This window comes from Melanerpes formicivorus, unplaced genomic scaffold (assembly GCF_026170545.1).
Source record: "Melanerpes formicivorus ecotype bairdi unplaced genomic scaffold, bMelFor1.0.p_v2 SCAF_43, whole genome shotgun sequence".
NCBI lineage: Eukaryota > Metazoa > Chordata > Aves > Piciformes > Picidae > Melanerpes > Melanerpes formicivorus.
In genome coordinates, this window is record NW_027142395.1 from 4,694,154 (window position 1) to 4,717,577 (window position 23,424).

The 23,424-nt window shown below is 38.1% G+C and overlaps 1 protein-coding gene across 6 annotated transcripts in view; it reads right to left on the reverse strand.

Moving 5' to 3' along the window:
- The window catches only part of SRBD1 (S1 RNA binding domain 1), a 157,397-nt gene that overhangs the window by 88,338 nt on the left and 45,635 nt on the right, over window positions 1-23,424 (reverse strand). For all 6 annotated transcript variants that reach the window (XM_068158879.1, XM_068158877.1, XM_068158883.1 and 3 more), the window contains 3 exons: window positions 22,007-22,164; window positions 21,075-21,165; window positions 19,922-20,029 (listed from right to left, as the gene is read on the reverse strand). In XM_068158879.1, coding sequence (XP_068014980.1) covers window positions 19,922-20,029; window positions 21,075-21,165; window positions 22,007-22,164 — 357 coding nt within the window. The remainder of the gene's footprint in view (window positions 1-19,921; window positions 20,030-21,074; window positions 21,166-22,006; window positions 22,165-23,424) is intronic.

A 23,424-nucleotide genomic window follows, 5' to 3' on the forward strand; every position in this document is an offset into this window, starting at 1 on the left:
CAGGCACTTGGACTTACTCAATGCCATCTTGTTGGACTCTGCCCATCTGTCCAGCGTGTCGAGGTCCCTCTGCAGAGCTCTCCTACCCTCTAACAGATCAACTCCTGCCCCCAGCTTGGTGTCATCTGCAAATTTACTGATGATGGACTCAGTCCCCTCCTCCAGATCATCAATAAAGGTATTGAACAGGATGGGGCCCAGCACTGATCCCTGGGGGACACCAGTAGTGACTGGCCTCCAGTACAAGTAGTTGAGACCTACAGAAGTACTAGAGAAAGAGAATGTCTGCATCTGTTCTTATACATGTCCGTGCATGCTTGCTTTGGGCAACTAATGAAAAACACCTAGGGGACATCAAAAAAAGGCACTTTGTAGGAAACAGTCATAATCCCTTCATTTGCATTTTGATTTGTCTCAGTCTTCCCTCTCCTGTCAAGCAGGATACCGCCCATCATAGAAGCAACTTTGTCAGCAGCACCAGCTCCTCATTATTACCAACAGCAAGCTGAAGGTTTCTTGCTGTCGTGGGCAGCTACCTGCCATTCCCAGGACCTCACATTTGGGTATGTGAGCACTCCAGCCCCTGCATGCTGTGCAGAGTACAGCCCCTTCTGCCAGGAAGGTGGTGAATACAGCCTGTTGGAGACTACAGTCCTGCGAAGGCTGAGTGAGGTGCTGTGATTTATTCAGCCACATGCAGTTCACCACAGGAACAAGAGGATATCAGCCGTCACAACCCTGGCACTGACACAGCTAAGCCACTACTCTTTTTGTTTGTTTGTTTTCTTCTTCTGAGGAACCTATCTCATAGAAGTGCAAGATAAAAAGGTGCTGGTATATGCGCAGTAAAGCATTTAAAGAATAAACAATTTTTTAAAGCCTGTTCATTCTTACAGAGGAGATTTAATTCAAAATCTGGTCATTTCCCCTTCCTCAAAGAGTTAGTGGCATGGCAATGTAAATATTATGATCACAAAAGGAGATTGTGCTAGAATGCAATTATCCAGCAGAATCAAGACAAAACCCATACCATTCATCTCTGCTTTTAAACAATCCAAAGATTCAGCTTTACGTTTTAGCAATACATAGAACTTAGAAGCTATTCCAGTATTTAATATGTTTGACAATGACAAAATATACTTTTAAATAGGAAAGGAATTTTCATTATATTGCCATTGCTTCATTCAAAATTTTTAGTCACTATGTAGCACAAAAGTTTTGCTCATATAGGAGTCCAAATCATTCATACAGTTGTCTTCAAGTTTTACCACTTTCCTGCAAGCTGGGAAATATTAGGGCTAACAAAGCAGAGTACTTTTGACTTTCACTGCTATGGAGTATGAAAGAGGGCTGGATGTTGATTTTACATTCTAATAGCATTTTGTCTGTAATCAAACATAATAAAAGGATATTTCAAACATGAGGACAACGACGACTCATGCAACCCAGTTGCCTGTTTGCTAGCACAAAACAGGTTTCAAGAATATGAGAGAAGCAATTGTGGCATTGGATTAAAACATTGCTTCTTTCAAAAAGTTGCTACTTTGGAAAATGCAGCCCAGTTCTACCAACTTCCAGGTTTGGAAAAATGCAGTGAAGATATCCATTATAAAACATTTTGCAGAATTACAAGAGCTCAAAATGTTCTGATTTCAATTCAGCTACCATCATTCCCCTCCCCAAGAGAAGTGGTGTGGCATTTCCTGTTACGAAAACTGTAAGATGATTGCTACTTACAGCAGAATGGAATAGATTTGAGAATTATTGCAAGATTTATCAATGAGTTACCATGCTTTATTTTTTTTCCTGCATAACTCTCTGAACCCCAAAATAAAAAAACTACTTGCTGTACTAAACTAATAAAACTAACTGTATAGCTACAGCCTGACATGCTTTATTCATCTGTGGATGAAGCAAGCCCTCAGCACATCCCTGCAAAGGGAAGAATGATCAGATATCTGCCTTCATCTAGTCTGAAAATGATGACATTTTTCAGTAAGAAAAGGGTCCAAATGGCAGGTGTCAAAGAGCTTTAGCTTCACACGTGGTGCTAGGAGGCAGAAAAAACAACAGCAGCGTGTGGCCATGTCAGAGCTGCACAGAAGCTGCCATACAAGTGCATATCTGAAAAGAGCAAACCTCATAGCCTGTTAAATCAATCTAGTGCCAGATGCTGTTATCAGAACAAAACTGGTGCTGCGGATTCATCCCCAGAAGAAATACATGTCCCATGTCTGCAGTGAAAAGTGAAAGACCTAGGGTGGCATGTCTCAAGACCGAAGGTGACAGTCATCTGTGACTGCCCCCACTGCTTTCATTGACAGTTTCAGAAAACAGGTCCTGTCACTGTTCATAAAGCAGCTGGAGCTGAGGCTTCTTTCTGCTCTTGTAGAGAGCTTTAAAATCTCAACTCTGGGTCCAAACTATACTGCCAAGTTAACCATCCAGCTAAAAAGCAGTTAAGTAATTCCTTTTTACTTTAAAACTGTAGTATGGTAGGAACTTAAGAGATAAAATTTAGCTACAGCTCTAATTCCTGTTGCAGCAATGGCATAAAGAAACATCTTGGCAAGAGAAATGTTATAGAATACATTATTGCTGTAATATATCAGGTATCAGGACATGTGCAAGAAGGGGAAAAAAAAGCACATTTTATGTGAATACAATGTGATAGCATTATTAATTCTGCTTAGCATTACTTTAATTAGATGCATTCAAATGTGTTTTAAAGTAACCTATCTCCAATTAGAAGAAAGGAAAGAGTTGAAAAGGTTGCAGGACTGATATAGGAATACCAGTAAAAAAATACAGCCAAACAGTGACAAGATTTTACCTAACCTCTTTTACCCCCTGGGAGGAAGGCACATGGAGACAAAAACACAACTGTTTTTGGCAGTCACACTTTAAAAAAAAAAGAAAAAGAAACACCAGGCAATGTTAAACACTCACTTTTCATGTGTTTTATAGAGACTCTCACACTTCACAACTACCTGAAGAGAAGTTGTAGTAAGATGGGGGGTGGGCTCTTCTCCCAGGCAATTTGTGACAAGATGAGAGGTTATGGCCTGAAGATGTGCCAGGGGAGATTTAGGTTGGATGCTAGGAAGCATATCCTCATGGAAAGGGTAATTAGACACTGGAATGGGCTTCCCAGGGAGGTGGTGAAGTCACTGTCCCTGGAGATGTTTAAGGAAAGATTGGATGTGGCACTTACTGACATGGTCTAGTCGATGTAGTGGTGTTAGATCATAGGCTGGACTTGATGATCTCAGAGGTTTATTCCAGCCTAAATAATTCCATGATTCTGTGATTAAAAACATGGAACAGTCCAAAAAGATGCTGCTGCTCCCCACAAAGACTAGCAAAACTGTTCACATGAAAGAGCTCAGTTAGTAGCCTTACTTTGCCCCTACTGCTTGCAGTTCTCAAATTCTCAAGAGCTTTGTTGAAGCCAGCAATCCTCATCCAACACTATGAGCAGAGCAAGGGATGATGCAAGTTCCAAAGCATAAGCCATAAGGCCATCACCAGCACTGTCCTGCCAGCAGCTCCTTAGCTCAGCCAAGCAGAAAGCCCTACAGTGGTAGCACACAAGGAAGAGCCAGTGTTTCATCCAGCCCATCTGCAGCCATGCAGCATCTTGGGAAAGGTAAGGCCCATCATGGCTGTTTAAGCAAACAGCAGAGGCAAAGGGTAAAAATCTGGGACTCAGCAGTGATTCCCACACAGTGATTCAAGTTGGAGCACTATAAAGTACCAAGAACTAAGGCCTTGGGAATGAAGATGACTTTTTTTTTTTTTTAATTGCTTCCTATAAGGAGATACCCAGATTTTGCTAGCACCAGCAATATCTGGCATTGCCACCAATGGTCTGTATTTCAGAACACCAAAGCCTGCCAGAAGAGTGTCTCACTTTCAAATTAAAACATTTCCCTGTTGCACACAATTGTCCTACCCACACCATCCTTTTCCTGTGGGCCACAGGACATTTAAGACACAGACAATGCATTAAGAAGAGTCCACTCCATTCTCCAGTGAATACTGACCCCTTACCAGTGTTCAGACTTTGTCAAATAAAAACTGGATAAAGAAGTGGCACATGCAAATGGTCAACTTGAAATTGTCCAGCAAGGCTACAAGAACCTGCTATTCAGTTGTTACAATTGCTCTTATGAATAATTTTTATCTGGAAGAATGAACAACATAGATGCAGCAACTGTTGGTGCTAAAAAGCAGTTAGTTAAGCCAAACCAAAGGCTGGAGCTTTGAGTCACACTAACTCTAATGGAGGCTTTACTCCCAGAGTGGAGTATAACCAGACAAGACCACAACATATGCAGCAAAATGCCTCTTAGAGAAGGGCACCTCCAGCAACTGTCATTTCCTTTAATGCTCACTCTGGGCAGTTGGGAGGCAGCCCAGCCAGAGCTGCCACATAACCTCTGCAGCTCTGATTCATGGAAAATTCTGACCTGTACTTATAGCTAACATTGAGCTTTATTCTGTTTTTCCCCTACTTCTTACAATATCACTCATCTTAGTACTCAATCTTTCCTTAGCAAGCTACCCTCTTAACATCTAGGCTGTATCTGAAGACATAATAATAAATGTTTTTAACCTATAGACATTTCTTGGCACAGTTTACTGAACTCTAAGGTACTCAGCTTTTCTATCACATAGAGAAATTCCTGTGTTTACTCTCCAGCTCAACAACACTGAGACAAGTATTACATACAGTAAATGGTCCCTCATGCAGGCCTCACAAAAATTAAATGGTACTACCTCTCAAAAAATAATTTCTGCAAACTTAATCATGCAGTGTTCTTAACACTGGCAACCAGCACCAGAACAGGGGGACACAGTCTCAAGCTATGCCAGGGGAAGTTTAGGCTCAAGGTGAAGAGAAAGTTCTTCCCAGAAAGAGTAATTGGCCTTTGGAATGTGCTGCCCAGGGAGGTGGTGGAGTCATGGTCCCTGGAGGTGTTCAGAAAAGGACTGGATGTGGCACTTGAAGCCATGGTTTAGTTAGTCATGAGGTGTTGGGTGACAGGTTGGACTTGATGATCTCTGAGGTCTTTTCCAACCCTACTGATTCTACGAACATTTTTGAAGTCGTCTTTCATTGCTGCTGTTGTTGTTTCATTTTTTTAGTACAGGAAAAAATAGCTTGCTTTGACATTTTCTTATACTCTAGTTCACAACTGTTCAAAGCCGATGCTGATCAGTAAGAGCTCCATTATGTCCATCAAGGCAACTGTGTTTCTTCATTGGAAAAAAGCTTATAAGGCTAAGGTACTGGTTTAGTGCTTCCAGCAAAGTCTACAAACCTCCTATGAAGGAGCTGTAGCACTGCAGTATAAAAAGGATTATAGCAGACAGGACAAAAAAGCCAGGAAGTTACAAAAGAGTAGGTTACGCATTCTTTAGAAAAAGGTAACATTTTTCATGCAAAACTAAAACAAAAAAAAAAAAAAAAATCACATGAATTTTGCTTTACCTCAACAAGCATATTTTAATAGGTCACTTTCTTTTCAAAGACACAGATTTAATACACAAATGTCTGTAAAGCAACATAGGCAGATCAAGTTATTAAATTATTTTGTTATTAAATTCTATGTTTTTCTCCTTTTTAGGCCTCTGGAGTTCTTTCATGTCTTCTCTGGTGCTCCTCATTGTCATAGCTTTAAATATCCTTATCTAACTGATCTGTGCCACCACTGAGCATCTACAGTAAACAATGCCAATCTGAATTAAATCTATCTCCATATGGAAGTGAGCTAACGGTTAGGTGTGTTACTGTTTATCCTTTGACCATTTAAAACAGCAGATACTGTCTCGTTTCATATTACAAAACCAACAAAAGCTACGAAATTCCCACAAACTTGAAAGAGATTCATGGATTCTAGTTTTTTACAAAAAATCCAAATTCCTTTAATACAACTGTAACCAAAAGGAGGAAAAAAGTGACAAAAATAAACATCTGGATTTAGTGAAATAAAAGGTTAGTTAGGTAGTGCTGTATTTGTTTTCACCCTTCTCTTAAAAAGGAATAATTTGTTCCCTCAGGTTGTGACAGATCCACATTGGAGACTTTCCATGAGTAATATCACTAGAACTGGCATAAACATATGCTGAAAGACCACTTGATTTAAAACATGTTTTTCATGCAGTTACTTACACTTGGGGGGAAAATTATGGTATATTTCTGGATTGAAATTACTTGTGCTGCATTTCTATCCAATTACTTTTTACACTTGAAAAAAAACAACCCTTAACTCTAAAATTGTTTTTTTTTTTAGTTATCCAAATATGAAAACATATGATAAGATGGCTCTCTAGTTTTTTAAGATATCCTCACACCTCAGTTATAAAAATGCAGCTGAATTATTTCACATCCTACTTTTTTTACACTATGATTTTTCCAAGTGATTCTCTGGTCATAGTTATGTTATATTGTACTTAAATACTCAATCACCTGTAAGAAAATACCCTACAATAGTGTAAAGGTTCATTAAGACATTTACACAGCTAATTACCCAAGCTCAACTACTAATATTTTGCAGAAAAAAATATAAAAATCTTGGAACACACATCTTTTTAATCAAGTTAGCTCTCTTTTTAACCTTCCCACTTTATAATCAAAACTCATTCTTTTTAAATGAACCCTATATTTTTTTTCTCTTTTAGATGATAAAGTTTGCACCAGGAACTTCATATTCAGATTTTTTTTGAAGGAGAAAAAAAGAAGTAATAAATATTTTTTTTAAAATAATAATCCATCAACAACCCAATCTTCACTCAAGACCTAAGCCCTTGAATGAGCTATTGATTTCCCACTTCCTCATTCAAAGCTCTCTTTCCTCTCCTCATTGCACACTTCAAGATGAGAGCAAATGACTCCAAAACTGTACTGTCCATGCGTATTTGGGCAGCAAGAAAGAAAGGTACACTGGAACATAAGTCTTCTGCAAAGCATTACACAGAAAGCAGACAATCAGAACCTACATCTGCAAAAGCAAGCGGAACGGAAACAGTGGTGGCCCTGTCCTGTGGGGATCTACTCCACATCTACTTCTCTGGATGCATCATTTGATGATGTCTGGATCATGCAAGACAAGCTAGCAATGAAGACTGAGAAATCTAGAACAACCCTTTCCACTTTTAGAAACTGTTGAATTCCAGGGAATTGTGGCAGTTGAACGGCACCTGCAGAGACTGGCTAGTCAAATACCCCTGGTAAATGGCTTAGGGCTGTGCCCAGTCAGGTTTCAAATATTTCCATGAGTGGAAACTCAAAAACATACTATATATTAGCAAGAACACTTGGATCCTCTGTAGCCGAGGACAGAGGTTTTGGTACAGAGTTTCAGACTTGTTTTTTGAATGGCAGGTAAACAATTTGGTACCATGAATGTTTCAGGAGAGTATTTATCTGCCCCTGAACAGCATTTGAGAAACAAAAGGAGATTTAAAAAGTCAACACTCTTTGTTTTCAAACAGGGCTACACTGAAAACTTACTGAACATTTTGAGCTCCCTCAAATCCTGCAAGCAAAATAGGAAACCCAAAATTGTTTGGAAATTAAACTAATGGAAATTTGTGGCCTGACAATTCCTGCAGCAACAGAGAAGGCTCACTTAATTTCAAGTGCCTGATGTAAACTGTTAAGAGGATTCTTGCTGCTAACAACTAACAGCTGTTACTTAAAAAAACCAACAAAACCAAACCAACAAAACAAACAAAAAAGCCCCACAACAAAACACCACACCCAAGGCCCCACACTTTGATCAGGGCTATAGAAGAAGACACAATACAACAGTACAACAATAATTGTCCAGAGGAGAACGAGAATTTATCTGACTCTATGGCAGCACCGCAGCAACAAACCCAAAGGCACTCTGGCTGATGCGGATAGCTCCTGCAAGGAGTTACAGGGAACATATGACAGGGTGAGATACGCAGCACCGTTTAATATGGCAGGGCATCTTCTGCCCTTAGGCACCTTCTCAGCTCTGCTGGCTACTGTGGGAGGTGGCAGAGCCAAGTCTCATCCTCAGCCTGCCCCTGGAAAACAGACCCATACTCCTGCTGCCATCAGTGTCAATCAGCCCTGAGCCAGTGCAGCACGAAGCTCACATTCGCACACCAACACTGTCAGATGTGACAACACAGCCGAAGTCTGCACTGGACCATTCCAGCACTTCTACTGGTCAAGCTGTTATATGAGGCTCAGAGCATTTCTTACATCCACTGCAGGGACAGGATAACAAGCTCCTCCTCCATCAAAAGAACTAGGCACAAACATCAAAGTTTTTTCCCCCAGAGATAGGCTTCCACATCTAAGCATAGGCTCATTCAGAATGAAATTACAGATTCTGTATTAAGGATCCACTTGCTACTTCCCCTCCCACACATCCCAATCTATGACACTGCATAAAGCATAACTGGAATTCTGTTCAAGTTGTTGAAACAGTATTTTTACAAAATGTAAACAAAACTTTAAAATCACTAATACTGCAAACTGACATATCCCATCCTGGATTTGTATTTAATCAAACCCTGAGATCAAATGTCAAATTTTAACTTCCTTTTAAGTTCATAAAGGCTCACAGCATGACCATTATCACAAGCACCACATGACTCAGAGTTCAACTGTGGTAAAGAAGAACCCCCAAACTTACATTTTGCTATTAAATGCAATGGAAACTAACTTACAAGTCCTTTATAAAGGAGGAGTAGACATGAATTAAAACCATGAATTCTACATTAAAATTTTGACATATGACCAGTTTTAATCCTTAGAAGTTTCAATTTGTACCATGTGCAAAAATTGGTATTTCAGATGACCCAGAGAATTAGATATAGAAAGCATCTCCCCCAAACTTCACTGTATTATTTATAAATTTTAGTTTATTGCAACCTAATATTAACCACAAATAAGGCTGACCTCATAACACTGGCATTTAAAATTAAGTAAAAAATAATCAACTTTGCACTTTCTTCATTGCATAGTAAACTACATTTACACAAGTCATTATGATCAACATTTAATCTGCATCTTCCCTTAATTCTCTACAAGCCACAAAACTCCAGGGAATCTGCTCTGAATTACATGACATCAGTCCTACCTTCTCATGTAGCACAAGAACAACCCCTTTATTCAAAAACTTGTCTGAATCAGAAAGCATTCCTCTTCCTAATGTCAGAAGCCCAGAACCTACAGTCTACTGTAAATGCATTACCAAAAACCAGCAAAAGGAAAGAAATATTTCCCCTAACTTGCTCCACAAATGATGCTCAGTAGGACAGCCTTTCAAGTCAGTGGTCTTCTCCAGAAACACCAGGAGGTCATTAGGCAGTTTCCCTGAGGAGAAAGCAACTATCAAGGAGGCACCAAGAGGGTGTGGACAAGCAAGTAAGAGACAGCAGGATGCTGGCAGAGACAGCTGGGGCCTGTAGGAGCAGGGGAAAACCAGAGCCCTTTTTTTGTTGCTGTTGCTCACTACAGAAACAAGACATATTAAAAGGATACTAGATCATTATTTCAAAATTATTTCCTTTTAAAACATTGAAATTGACAATGTCTTTTTCTATTTACTCTTACACCAGAATATTACAGTTAACATTTCCTTCAGCAGACAGATAATCACTGAGCAGTAACACAGGAATATCCAGTTTGATTTACTTAAAAATGACAAAGTAACTTCTAGTAATTAACAGCAAAAAAAAGCCAGGCTAACTTTGAGTTGTGATTTTACACTACAAGGAAAAAGAGACCAGGAACAAGTAATAAATGCATCACTGATTTTACTGAAAGCCCACTTCCAAAGTGTATTTATGGTACCACACTGTAATGCAGACAAGAGAATCACTCATGAATCACTCAGGGAGGGTGCATGCCTAAACTGTTTCCCTGAAACAGTGACATCAGATTCAAATGTCAAAATGTATTTTATTCAAATGTTAGTTCTAGTTCAACTCAGTAAAAGAACTGAACAGGCAATAGGCATCTTGCCTTACCTGCCCGGGATGTTTAACAAAATATAAAAATTAATTAGGTTTGAGAGAGAAGCTTTATGTGAAAATCCAATTTAATGTTGGCAATAACTAAATTGTATATAGATGGACATCCTTCCCCCTCCCCTCCCACCTCCACATTTTTTATTTAGAAAACCCCACAGAAAACTCAGCAGTTTGAATAGTATTTGATACAATTAGGAACTGTGGTACTACTTGATGTTGCAACTAGGATTCAAGTAATAATGTTCTTTTCCATGTGAGTAAACCAAATTTGCTTTCAGGACTGTTTGGTGTTCAAAAGAAAGCATAATAACTAAGCTACAGAAGTGTGAGAGGGACATGATTACATTTACAATCATACATTGTCACCAAAGCAATACAATTCTGCCATAACTGAAAACAAACAGGAAAACCACTCTCTTCTCTCTGCCCTTTTCCTTCCACTTGCCTGTTGCTAGTCGTAGGATGGCCTGGTACTGAAGCAGACACATCACTTAGCTTGTGCTTTTTGATGTCTGCTTTCAGACATTCTTTCTTGCTTCTGTATCACCCACCACAACAAATGGATCATCTCTCATTCCCTCCACTTACTCATCGTTGGTGAAAGTGCTGGGATCCAGTTATAGAAAATAATTACTCTCAATAGGCACCTTCAGTCATATCCATCTGATACTACAGTCATCTAAATGTAATCCCTTTTCAAGCTGAAATAACCTACTCAAAGGTCCTTTAAGACACAGAGCATGTCTATATTCTCTGCCTCTCACACCCTGAAAACTACATTAGAAGTATGTTGAAGTATCTCCTGTTGTTGTGGTTTCTTTCAATGAAGCTTTTGAGACTACCATACACTTTGTTGATAAGAAAAGTTAAATTGAGTCCAAGCAAGTATAGCCTCCACTTCCAGTATCATACAAAATTACTCCAAGTGAAGGTGGAATATGGGCAGTGCTCACTTCTGATGACAGCCTGAAATCATGAATAGGAACGATTATATATCACTATAGAAGGAAAGAGCCCTTGTTTTACTGATAGACACGCTGTATTTGCTTCTCAGTCCTGGAAGACTCTCAGCCTTTCAGACACCTCAAAGTCATAAACATTTGATTTTAAAGGATTTTGATTATTTGTTTTTTAAAATCCAGGTTTGTAAAAGTTGCTCACCTGGCACTAGACGGAGTTGTTAGTAGCTGTACAAGTGGCCATTTCCTGAGGTGGACTACTCAAAACAACCCTGAAAGTATTTTCAGCAGGAGACTTCTCTCCAAACTTAGGATCTGCCCACAAACTGCTACTTTCACCAGATCTCAACAGTACTGATACATCAAAGAATAAATCCACTTTTCCCCAGTAATGCAACCCACACAGACACTTTCTAACAGACCTGTGATGAAGAATCTCATGCCAAAGGTAACTCTTCAGCTTAAAGTGACTGAAATTAAGGAGTGCAGATGATTAGACAGCCTAATGTAATCTAGCCACCTAACCGAAGCTTCAGCTTATAACCAAATATAACAGGAGAGTAAGTATGAATAAATAAATGAATGTGTCTAGCACATCTTATAACAATAAAGGAAGCACAGAAAGAGCTGAAATGCAGAATACCAAATGCACTTTCACAAATGAATAAGTATGAAGCTTGGCAGAATCTCAACTTAAGTAAAAGCATATTACTGGCAACAAATGGAAAAATTATTACTTCTCCATTAGGTTCCTATGCGATGTCTACTTGAAGACAAAAAACAAATACACAATCAGGTCAGACTGGTTTAGTACCTCACAAATCAGAGGATATGTTCACACTATATTAGGATGCTTCCGCTTAAATTAATTTCCAAGTCTTCCAATGAGTAGACAACATTTTAAACTACACTCTGGAGTTAAATGGATCACGAATATTTCGGCTCACTCTAGCTACACACACACCAAAAAAAAAAAAAATCAGTCTTGGGCAAAGGCTGACAGATGCAGCTGGTTTAGAGTTTGCCTCCAATATTCACTCTGATCAGCAGTAATATGTCTTTAGGTCACATTTTTCAGCTGAAGTCCAAACCTCGGTTTTAAGCTTCGACTGTACACCATCCATTCACACTCACAAACTATTACGAGAGAGTGCAGAGTGGAGAGAGAACTGTTCTCTTCACATAATCTGCTACCTGGGAAAGACAGAATGCACAGCTCAGATAAGCCCCGAGTAGTACAAACTTCCCATATATTGTATTTCAGAGTCTCTGCCTAGAGGAAGTACCTTGAAATTACCCTCTCTTTTATTCCCTGATGGTACATCCATACTTTCTGTACTGCTTCCTTCACCGCCAACCCAGCTCCTCAGGACTTTTGCACTCCTTGAGCCACCCCTAGACCCTGGCCACCACTCAGACACTTCTTAACAAAAGACTCCTCACCCTCTCCTGCCAAGAACACAATATGGGCAAGCAGCCTTTCTAGTTAAATTCTTCAGTATTTCTGAACTTTGGAAATGGCCTTGAACAAGTGACTTTAGGCCAGAGTAATACTCATTGTCATCATAGAAAGTTCTTAATGAAGGAGATTTCATAGGAGCACAACATTAAAGACTTCTATTACTGAGTCAAACATACCCTGAAAACGCACATACCCGGAAAAAGAGAGTATAATTTCAAGAGAGACTTAGGAACAAAACTACCCCCAGGGAACCTGATCAGCACACTGTGTGCAGAAATGGTAGCACCTGCTCAGTATATTCTTTCTCTGGTATCTTTAACCAATCTTTCACTTTTCCCACATGTTCTCGTTTTGTGTTTGTAAGTATTTTTAGATGGCTCTCTCTGTTCACCTGGCCTCTGTTGTACTGCAATACTAGATGTATTCTAGCTGATTATCTTAAATGAAAGATGTTTTATTGATCTGAACATAACAAACGTGTACAAGAAAACAGCCTGTGTGCAAATTACTGCTCAATGGGGGACACAAAAGAAAAATAAATAGAAAATAGAGAAGTAATTTTGCAATCCTAAATATAATAAACGACTTCTCTGTTAAAACAGAGGAATTATTGTGATCAATTTCTCACAGTTACCTGATTTGAAGAAATATTTGAGATCAATATGTATCTAACTGAAGAGCATGCCAAGTTACCCTTGAACATAATGTCACATGCACAACAGCTTCTCATCCTGAAGTCTTCCAGTGATGATATTATTGTTACTATGATATTCTCTCAGAGAAAATGCAGAAGGAAAGTTGCATCAGTAACTTTCCACTTTCCCTGGATCCGAATCAAACAACTTTGTAGTGCCCTGGAAAAGAGAACTTTTCCTCAAGACTCAGGTTTCTTTTGCTAGTTATATTTACTCCCTGACCCCTGCCTTCACATTGTTAAAGTCTAGACTTTATATATCTTACTCATTTTTAGAACTCAACGGAATTCATAGTCTCATTAATTAGATTTACATACTCCCAGTTAGTCCTTGTTCTCATCCTAAAAATTGTGAAGTTATTTCTCTGAAACAGAATGGGTCCATCTTTGGATTCTATCAATTGTATTGCTTATAAAAGCTTGCTCTAAAAAGTGTTAAATTCATGCTATAAAAGCCTGAAATCATCTGTTTCACCTGTACCTTCACTGCTTCCCAGATTCTTTTCCTCCCCTTGAAAAAACACCGCTAGAAACAGGACTGGTGTCAACAGTAAAATTTTAAAACAAGCAAAATAGCTGGGGCAGAGCTTTGCTTTCTTGGACTGCTTTAAAATCTAAGACAAGTTCTGAATTTCCCTTTTTGAATATAGCATAAGTTCAACTCAGTGTAGATACCAGGAATGAACAATGAATATTATTTTAAACACAGAAATTTATTACAGTCCAAGCTGTGCCAAACAACAGACTAATTACTACCTGAAGTTATGACTAAAAGGAGTAGGTGAAGAAACAAGTTTCTGTGCAGAGTGAGACATAAAATTACATGCACACAGACAAAAAGATTTTTCTTTTGAAGTGTGCACAGCCATGAATTCCTAGTTGTGGTAAATAATCACAGTGGAAAGTAGCTTCTAAATAAGGGACAGAAGACAATTTAGTGGGAAATCGCTACATAATACAAAATGTTTCCACTGGCTATGTCCTCCTGACACATACTTTTAACCTGCTTGTTTGTCATATTATTTCTTCATTGTTTAGGACTTCTCATGACTCCACTAGAGCTTGAAAGAGGTGAAAGCAGAACAAAGGTTCTTCAGTGCACATTTCAGACATTTGCATTGTTGCCACTGAGTATGTAGTCCTTTTGCCAAAACATTCCAAACTACTCTCTACCTTCTGTATCAGGCACCTAATGACCCAAGGTGTGTAGGTGTGCACACATAAATATGTCATCAATAGAGTTACATGGCTTAACGGACAAAAATAACAGCTTCAAGAAAATATAATCAAAAAGAAATAGGAATAGAAGTTTCCCATAACCCCACTCCCCTTTGTACTCTCAACAGACTTAAAACAACTGCATTAATGCAGCAAGCAATAGCTTGTAAAAGGATGCAAACCAGCTGAAACATTTGACAGACAGTGTTAAATACCAGAGGATTCATATCAACCACTTTATTTGAAAAGGTGCTTTGATGTTGGCTATCTTTCATGTACCTCTTTCATGGCACATTAATAAGGAAAACTGAGATGGGGTAGATTAAGTCCCAAGGTCATATCTAGAGTTACAGCACTGTGGGTACCTGATGAAATACGGATTAATGCCGCATGAGCTCTGAATAAATAAAACTACTTCTGTTAAACACTCAAACAAGTTTTACAAGTAGTTCTGAACTTTATTCAGCGACTAGACTTCAGACATCTTAATCCCCCCACGCTGCTATGAAACCTAATTATCATAATGTGAACCCGAATGTTAGGTCCCTTTCAAACTGCGAGTGCTATGAAGCAGAAAAGTAATGGGAATTAAGCTAGTGTAACATTAGAAATGTAGGGGCATGGAACTTGAAAGTGGCATTTGTTAAAGCTGAGAGAATATAATGTAGATATTCAACAACATAAACCACACATTTAAATTGAAGAGGATATTTAAAGCACATGCAGACACCTATAAAATACCAGTGGACCTAAAATCCTGTAGAGCAAACATTTCCAAATCAATTCCTTGCCACCAAAGTCCAACTTCAAAAGGTATTAAATAGCCTTACTCTACCTTAGCAGAACATTTCTAAGCATTCTAAAGGAGACAATATAAACATTAAAGAAAATCCAATGAGAGCTTTACAAAACATTACAGACTTCCCCTATTTGTCACAATATACTCATTTGAACTTAAACAGCAGTAAATTATTAATTATACTGCTTATAAAGTCTCAAGAGCAAGAAAAGTCTTGCTGAAAGTGAAAAGGACTTTGTATGACTTTTAAAACTGAGTATAACAGAAATTAAATACCAAAAATACTTCAGGAAAGTAGAAAAATACACACTTGCCTGGCTTCATTCTTTATTCCTTGTTGAAAACTATTAGCAATTCATGGCACCTAAACTTTCTTTTAAATGTGAGCTGAGATGCTTTATGACGAGTGTGAACTAATGCAACAAACACGTAAGAAAAGTCAGCAGAATGTTTCTATTGTGACAACAAAACTGCTGAGGCTGAAAAGTTGTGACTTTATTTTCTATATATGATTGAGTTGTTCATGCTGTCCTGCTCTAGCATAGCTCATCCGTCATTCAGATACCTTTCATTTCCAACATTGCTACAACTGACAGCAATCAAAGAAAAAACAGTTGCAGTGAGAGAAATATGGAACCAGATTCCTGAGATATTTTTTTCAAGACTTTCAGTTAATCCAAAAAGGCCAAAGAAATCCCAAAGTTCATCATCTGCCATGTTAATGCTGAACACACTGTTGTTTCATTTACATTTCTGGTCCTGTTAAAACAAATACACTTGTCTAAAACAGAACATCTGTTTTGGTTATAATACAATATATCTTTGGCAAGAACTCGCAATAGAAGTAACATAAATAATCAAGAATATTTATTGAACCTTGTAACAAAAACTGATTTGTAATCAAAAAACTCAAAGACTAGATATGACTGTCCCTGGGCTCTAGTACAGTCCTAATCTAAGTCAATAAACATAGATCTAAAAGGGAAACTACATTGAAAAAGTAAAAATAAAAAGAAAGTCCTGCAGTTATTTAGGTTGGATGTAGGTAGGATTTGAAGGTATGCTGGTTAAAAAAAATAGTGAAAAATACTTGCTTTAAATCAAAAAATTGTCAAACTGAGTATAAAGAGGTTTTAAAGCCACACGAAAAACCATGCCATATGCTTAATTTCCTACTACTGTCTGCGCTGTTTTGCTTCTCTTTGGAAAACTTCAGTAAACTACATAGATTGTATGTGCCATTGCTGATGATTTGGTCATTTTTTGCCTTTCATGTGTTTATGAGCACTAAAAAAAGACAACATAATAAAAAAACATAATTTTGTTGGAGAGAAGTGAAATGAAAAAAAAATTGCAATTCTTATTACTGAAACAACTGAAACATTTTAACGTGAGAATCAGTTGACTCTTGTCATAGACTTAATAAAAAGTTAACAGTGTTCTTTTTGAAGTCTGTAGTTCAGTGCTTGCTGGATTTGGCGACTGAAGCCAAGGAATAGCTTCATGCACAATTCTGAAATTATTGTACTGGATTTTAGTACTAAAGAGACAATTTGAACATGTATTGCACATACATATCACTTAAGTGTTTAGCTGGCTATTATCACTAACCTTACTTAAGAGTACATACCTGTCCAGAATATTTGTGCACCCATCAACTGCGCATGCCCCCTCTCTAAAATTACACTCTATTTGTTTCATTTCCCTAGAAACAGATGATCCAAGTTCCATATGATGAGCTGGACATAAAAGTATGAGCAGAATTTTGGTTTTGTATAATAATTTCAGATTCTATTTTCCATTTCTAACAAAAAAGTCAAGTAGCATCATACCACAAACTTTATTTGCCAAGAAGTCAAAGTCTGTAGTACTTCTCCATCAGTCACCTTTCTGAATGACAGCCTAAGATGATTGGGATTTGGGGTTTACAGCACTATAAAACAATCCGGCCTCATCTGCCAAGCCACTTCACATTTGGATTCTTTTAAGGAGTTTTCCTTTAAGGGAAAAAGGCTGTAAGTGCAAATACAACTCACAATTCTCTGAAACTTGCACACAGCAATGAACTGAACCGTTTTGCTGGGCAGCGCAAGAACTGGTATTCTGTCAGATGCATCTGACTCATTCTGTACAGTTTCAGCACTTCAGGATTTTTATTTTCATCTCACTTTTTTGTTTTGTCTGGTTAGGGGAATATCTTTTTTTTCTCCCTACAGTTCAAACATAGAATTGATTTGCAAATCTGCTTTTTCAGTTATGACTACAGTATGCAGAAATAGATCTTTTAAAATTACCTGTTCCAATGCTGCTTAAAAGGCTTCTTAGAGATTTTAACTGGAAAACAATTTGTAGAGATCATTTGATCCAAAAGCAAACCACAGGTTTCAACAGAACTGATTAGAGACCTGTATAAACACAGTCCTGATGTTTTCCTTATCATAAAATAGCATATTCAAGGGAAGATTTTGTACATGGAAACAGAAGAGTTTTTGTGATGTGAGAGTGCCACTGGAGGACTTTTTATGTTTAAAAACAAGAGAATCGGCAGCACTTATTCTCCCAAGTCACCTTTCATAGCTCCTTCCCCTCAAGAGGTATAGCAGTTCTCACAATGTATGCCTACTATGTCACCTGTTGCTCACATAGTAACTCTGTACTAATTGCTCCTCATTTTGCAAGTATCACAGTCTTTAACTCAGACTGACAAAAATCCCAGGCATTTTACTGGAGTATCAGAAATAAGGGTGTCGGGACTTATTCTCTGTTACTAAGAAATACCTTTCTGTTACTAAGAAATACCAAGGAGATTAAGGAGAATGTTTTCTGGAGGTAGAAAGGAAACAGAGTAGCTATCTTGCAGGACTCAGCAGCATGGCTGAGAAAACCCAGCACTGGATAATGCAACGAGATGCACATAAAATTAATTTAGCAGGAAAGGACAACATCGGAACCCCTGTCTCCAAGAAAACATCGAATCAAGACTGTCAAAATGTGAGAGTTCAGCTACAAGCCCAGCTTATTTGTAAATAGAAGTAAACACACACACACAAACAGCAATCTACAAAGCTCAACAGCATCAAATATGCTGCCAAGAAAAATAATAAAATTAAAATCTATATTCTTCTGATTTATGTGTCCTGCATACAAATTGCGAAGTAAGGACTAGCTCTTCGCTATACATGAGCACAATGCAAGAAAATCACTAACTGTATACATATATATATAGTCTCTGTGTGTGTATGTATATATATATATATATGTATAGCCACATACTGGAAGCAAAAATGCGTTCTTGATTACCCTTAATTTCCAGGAATTTATCTTGAAGGTTAAACAACTGCATTTATGCATTTTTTCCTACTAATACCATGAGTTTTGGAAAATCTGAAGGGTTTAAAAAATTATCTATCACTACTAGAAAAAAAGAAAAAAACAAAACCAACTTGATAACCTGACTTCTGCCTTACAGCATTTATACTAATTCCTAATTTGTAACAGTTTTTACCAGTTCCAACACCTTCACAGCTCTACTGGCCAAAACACAAATTTAAAGTTCATCGATACTGGTAATTATTTTGAAAATTCAATAATCCTGAGCAACAAACCAGGAATAAATATTAGAGCAAAAGAGGAAAGCAGCAAGAAAACTATCCAGACACAGTATTATAAATTTTTTTCTGTGTAAACTAAACAGTTGCCTACATTTTGCAACATATGATCAATAAATAAAGTCACTATCACTCTTTCAGGCAGTGCCTATGTCAGTGTAACAAGAGAACAACACCAAAATACAACATTTTCAAAAATCCACAGAGAATGAAACATTTTCCATTCTCTACCATCATCAAAAATCCACTGCTTTCAACTTGGAATCAGGAAAGAGGAAGTCTTAATTTTTCGGAAGTTTAAAGAGCCTTCTTCCTTTGCAAATAATTAAAATCGGAAAAAATACTACTATTCTCTTGAAATAAAAAGGACATGTAAGCATCAGATCTTTTGCAAATTTACTTAGAAATCTTAGAAACAAAGAATAAGTTTAACTAAAAGATAACACAAGTTGTTAGGAATAATAGAATTGGTGAACATTTCTTAAGGTAACTTCCTAATCTAGGGAAAAAAGCTTCCAGGAAATCTGTACTGTACTTTGAACGGGGGGGGGGGGGGGGGGGGGGAACAAATTAACAAACACAATGAAGCTCTACATGGAAAAAAGAAAGCAACACAGTAGTTTCCATCCAAGTAACACCAAAAAGTTTAGTCTGAAATTAGCACACTAGCAGATAAAATCTGAAGTTTAAAGAGAACAAACACCCTCATTGCAGTTCTGCTAGGTATTAACAAAATATTATTTCCAGTCCATCTAAAATCCATAGGATCAGCAAGTATTTCATACTACAGTGAGACAATACAAGCTTTATCACTTTCATTTGCATTTGAACCTCATTAATCAAGAAATAAACACACAGGTACAGGGCTGTTTGAACTGCTATTCTTGCATACTTTGTTACAATGATAATAGCAACAGAGTGAATCTCAGGAAAAGAAAATAAAATGCTTCGGTGACTCCTTCTTACTGACTCAGGAGAGCTGTTTCATGCTCCAAAGAGCTACAGCCATTTTCTTTTGGCTAGAAGGATGGGTCAAGTTTGACTCAAAAAACAGACAAGGCAATAAAAAGAAGCACTTGAAAAAATACATTTAAGACTACCTGGTAAACTAAAATATGCTGAACAGATTGAGTATCACAGCAAGCAAAACAATCTTACCAGTAAACAACATCCAGTGGTGCGAAGTATTTCTTCATAATTAAGTCAGCGAAGTAAGCTTCTGTTTCTCTGCAGGCTGTGCCGTTGCCAATCACAACAGTGCTACAGCTTTGCACAAGGTGAAAAGATGAACAATTTCCCTTAGTTATTCTTTTAGACATATATATCATTCAACACACAAAAAGATCAGTCCATCTTATTTCATATGACACAAGGCCCAGATGCAGTAAGAACATATTCCTAGTGATATCATACCATGTTTAACAGGTTTTTAACTGTGATAACTCAAGAGACAGGTCAAAATTCTCACTCACTTGTAATGGAATTGAACAGTAATAGTATCTACATAAACCCCCCAAAATTATACTTCATATTCATACAAGAAATGTAATGTACAGTCCTCAAGCCCTTTCACCTTATATTTCCCTTATCTGTTACAAGTCATGAAAAAGGACAAAAGCCCAAGCAATCAGAATCTTAACTCCTCAATGCAAACATTAGTTTGCAACAGCCTGCAAGATCATTGATGCTGACTGCTGCCACCAAAGCCAGCCCATCAAATCACCTTGTTTAAAACCAATCTAATGGTTAAAGACAAACTGGGCTGTATGCTGTGGATGTTCAACAGCTGACACAAGGGACCAGATGTCTGTCCACAGGGGACCCCAAAACAGTTGGAAACGATAGCCCTTTAATCATGTTGCTCCTATTTTCAAGATACAGGATCTGAAGATCTCTCTGAGCAGGATTTCATTTTACTTAATAAAACTCTTCCAAAGACTAAATATGACATTTGGAACAGGGAAAGATTGATTAGTGCGTTGGGTGTGGATAGAGGGAGGCAGGTGAGAAAAGTGAAGCTAAACTTATTACTATTTTCTATTCCTGGATTGACAGAGCTTTATGGGGATACACTCCCTTAAGCATGTAGCTTTAGTGACAGCCACAGCTTGATTTCATATGCTTCTAACATATACATAATGTAAAAGCATGAACAGAATGAAAGAAAAATAAGCTCTAAACTACACAGAAAGAGTAATTCCAGTTAAATCATTAGAAATCTTATTGCACTCAAAAGCAAGTATTTTTATTATGAAGCTTTCACTACATTTGGCAAGAAAGAGTAATAAATGGAAGTTTCTTTTTAGAGTACTTGTACTGTAGCAGAAGCTTCTTTATCTTCTCAGCTTCTTGAAATCCTTGACCAGAATGCAAATAAACAACATCGGTATGGAGTATCTGACCTGGAACAATGGAGAGTAAATCATTTAATAAACGCACAAAACTCAGAAGCCGTATCCTGTGAAGTCAATTTGGTGATTCACAAGCAAAGCTTCTTAACCAGTCATCCAGTCCACCACCATTCCAGTTAGAAGACATGTATGGTGAGCCAAGGACAAGAATACTTTGGCTGCCAAACCAAAATGAGCTGATACATTTTCTAGTTCCTTGGACACATATGCACATAAATAATGAGGACCTAGTCATATTAGGCAACTAAAGTGTATGATATTACCAAAAAATACCAATTGACACCATTTTACCACGGGCCTAAAGAGTTATGCATGTCCAGATCAGATAGATGAACTGGAAAGGCTCTACTATACAACTGTCTAAAAACTACAGTAGAAAGTTGTATAAATACGATGTTTCTGACTTCTCCCATAAATTACTAAACAAAAAGGGCTGATAAAGCATCCAGATGTCCAATGTGCCCATGAAAAAAAGTGAGGCTTTACAAAGTATTTAAACACAAATTCTTTGTTAAACAATAAAAATGCCAGATGTTCTCTTTGTTGACTACTGAGAGGCACAATTGTTTGAATCTGTACTCAGGAAGAAAGAAGGATTTAATGTTGTATTTTATTTTACACCAAAGGAGACACTGGAATCCAGGTGACAGAAACTTAACCTTAAGCCTGAAGAAAGGAATTTGTACAAGAAGATTAAGAGAAAACACCAATAGTCCAAGGGAAAAAACATAAAAATCAATTTGATACAAATATAGGCTTTGAAACTATCTTCTCCTCTACATGAATATATATGCTTTCAGTTCTTTCAAAAATATTTGGAATTGAAACTTACTGGTTGGTGAAATAATTGCCAGCTTGCACCCATGTTTGTAGCCAGGATCTACTCCCATCAAAGTACGGCCCCTCACAGGGCTGGTCAGAAGTAACTGACGAAGATTTCTCCCAAACATCATCACAGACTCTTTCTCTGCATCAGATGTCAACTTCGATCTTAAAAGGGTAAGAGAAAAACAAAAACAAAAACCAACAACCAAACCCAACATTTTCCCCTTCATCAGAATTAAAACACACTTTTGAACTGTTTCAAAGTCACAAAGCTTTTCCCAATCATATTTTCATTATCTTTAATTAGATATTACACTTCCAATCAAGTTTTTGACACTTTATAAAAAAGGATCAGCTATATGATACTCTCATCCTGATTCTAAAAGTAAATCCAACTCCTATAAGAACATCCAAATAACAAGCATTCAAACATCAGCTCATCATGTTGAGCAAAGAGCAGATTCCCATCAATGCTGATACCTAATTGCAAACAAAAGTGGTTCTGAAGGCAGCATTGATTGAATTCATCGTAACTTCCAGTGCTGGAGAAAAATCACCACTCAGCAAAAAAAGTATCATCACTTAGGCTGAGATGTACTAGAAAGAATACAGAAGAGGCTGTCCAATTAATTGCTAATCCATTGAGACTCATGAGATGTTCAATTTCATTTACAAATTATATTACTTAACAGTCATCATGGAAGTGTGCAAACTTGAGTCTTTCTAGGAGGGTATTCCACTTTCCCAGAACCATACGAGAAAGATGATGGGATCAAGATGATCCCTACCCCCTTTTTTTTTTCTTTTTTTTTTTCCTCCATACTGGCCTGCATAAAAACAAGCATGGCCAGCAGTTAAGAGAGGTGATTCTGCCATGCTACTCTGCTCTGGCGAGACCCTCACCTGGAGTACTGTGCCCAGATATCACAGTATCACTTAGGTTGGAAAGGACCTCGAGATATGATACCCCCAACACACGAGAGACATAGACCTGATGGCATGGGGGCAGAGCAGGGCCACAAACATGATCAGAAGGCTGGAGCAGCTTTCATAGTATCATAGTATCAGTCAGGGTTGGAAGGGACCACAAGGATCATCTAGTTCCAACCCCCCTGCCATGGGTAGGGACACCCCACACTAGATCAGGCTGGCCAGAGCCTCGTCCAGCCTGGGCTTAAACACCTCCAGGGACAGGGCCTCCACCACCTCCCTGGACAACCCATTCCAGGGTTTCACCACTCTCATGGTGAAGAACCTCCTCCTCACATCCAGCCTGAATCTCCCCACCTCCAGCTTCATTCCATTCCCCCTAGTCCTATCACTACCTGAGATCCTGAGAAGTCCTTCCCCAGCCTTCCTGGAGGCCCCCTTCAGATACTGGAAGGCCACAATGAGGTCACCTCGGAGCCTTCTCTTCTCCAGACT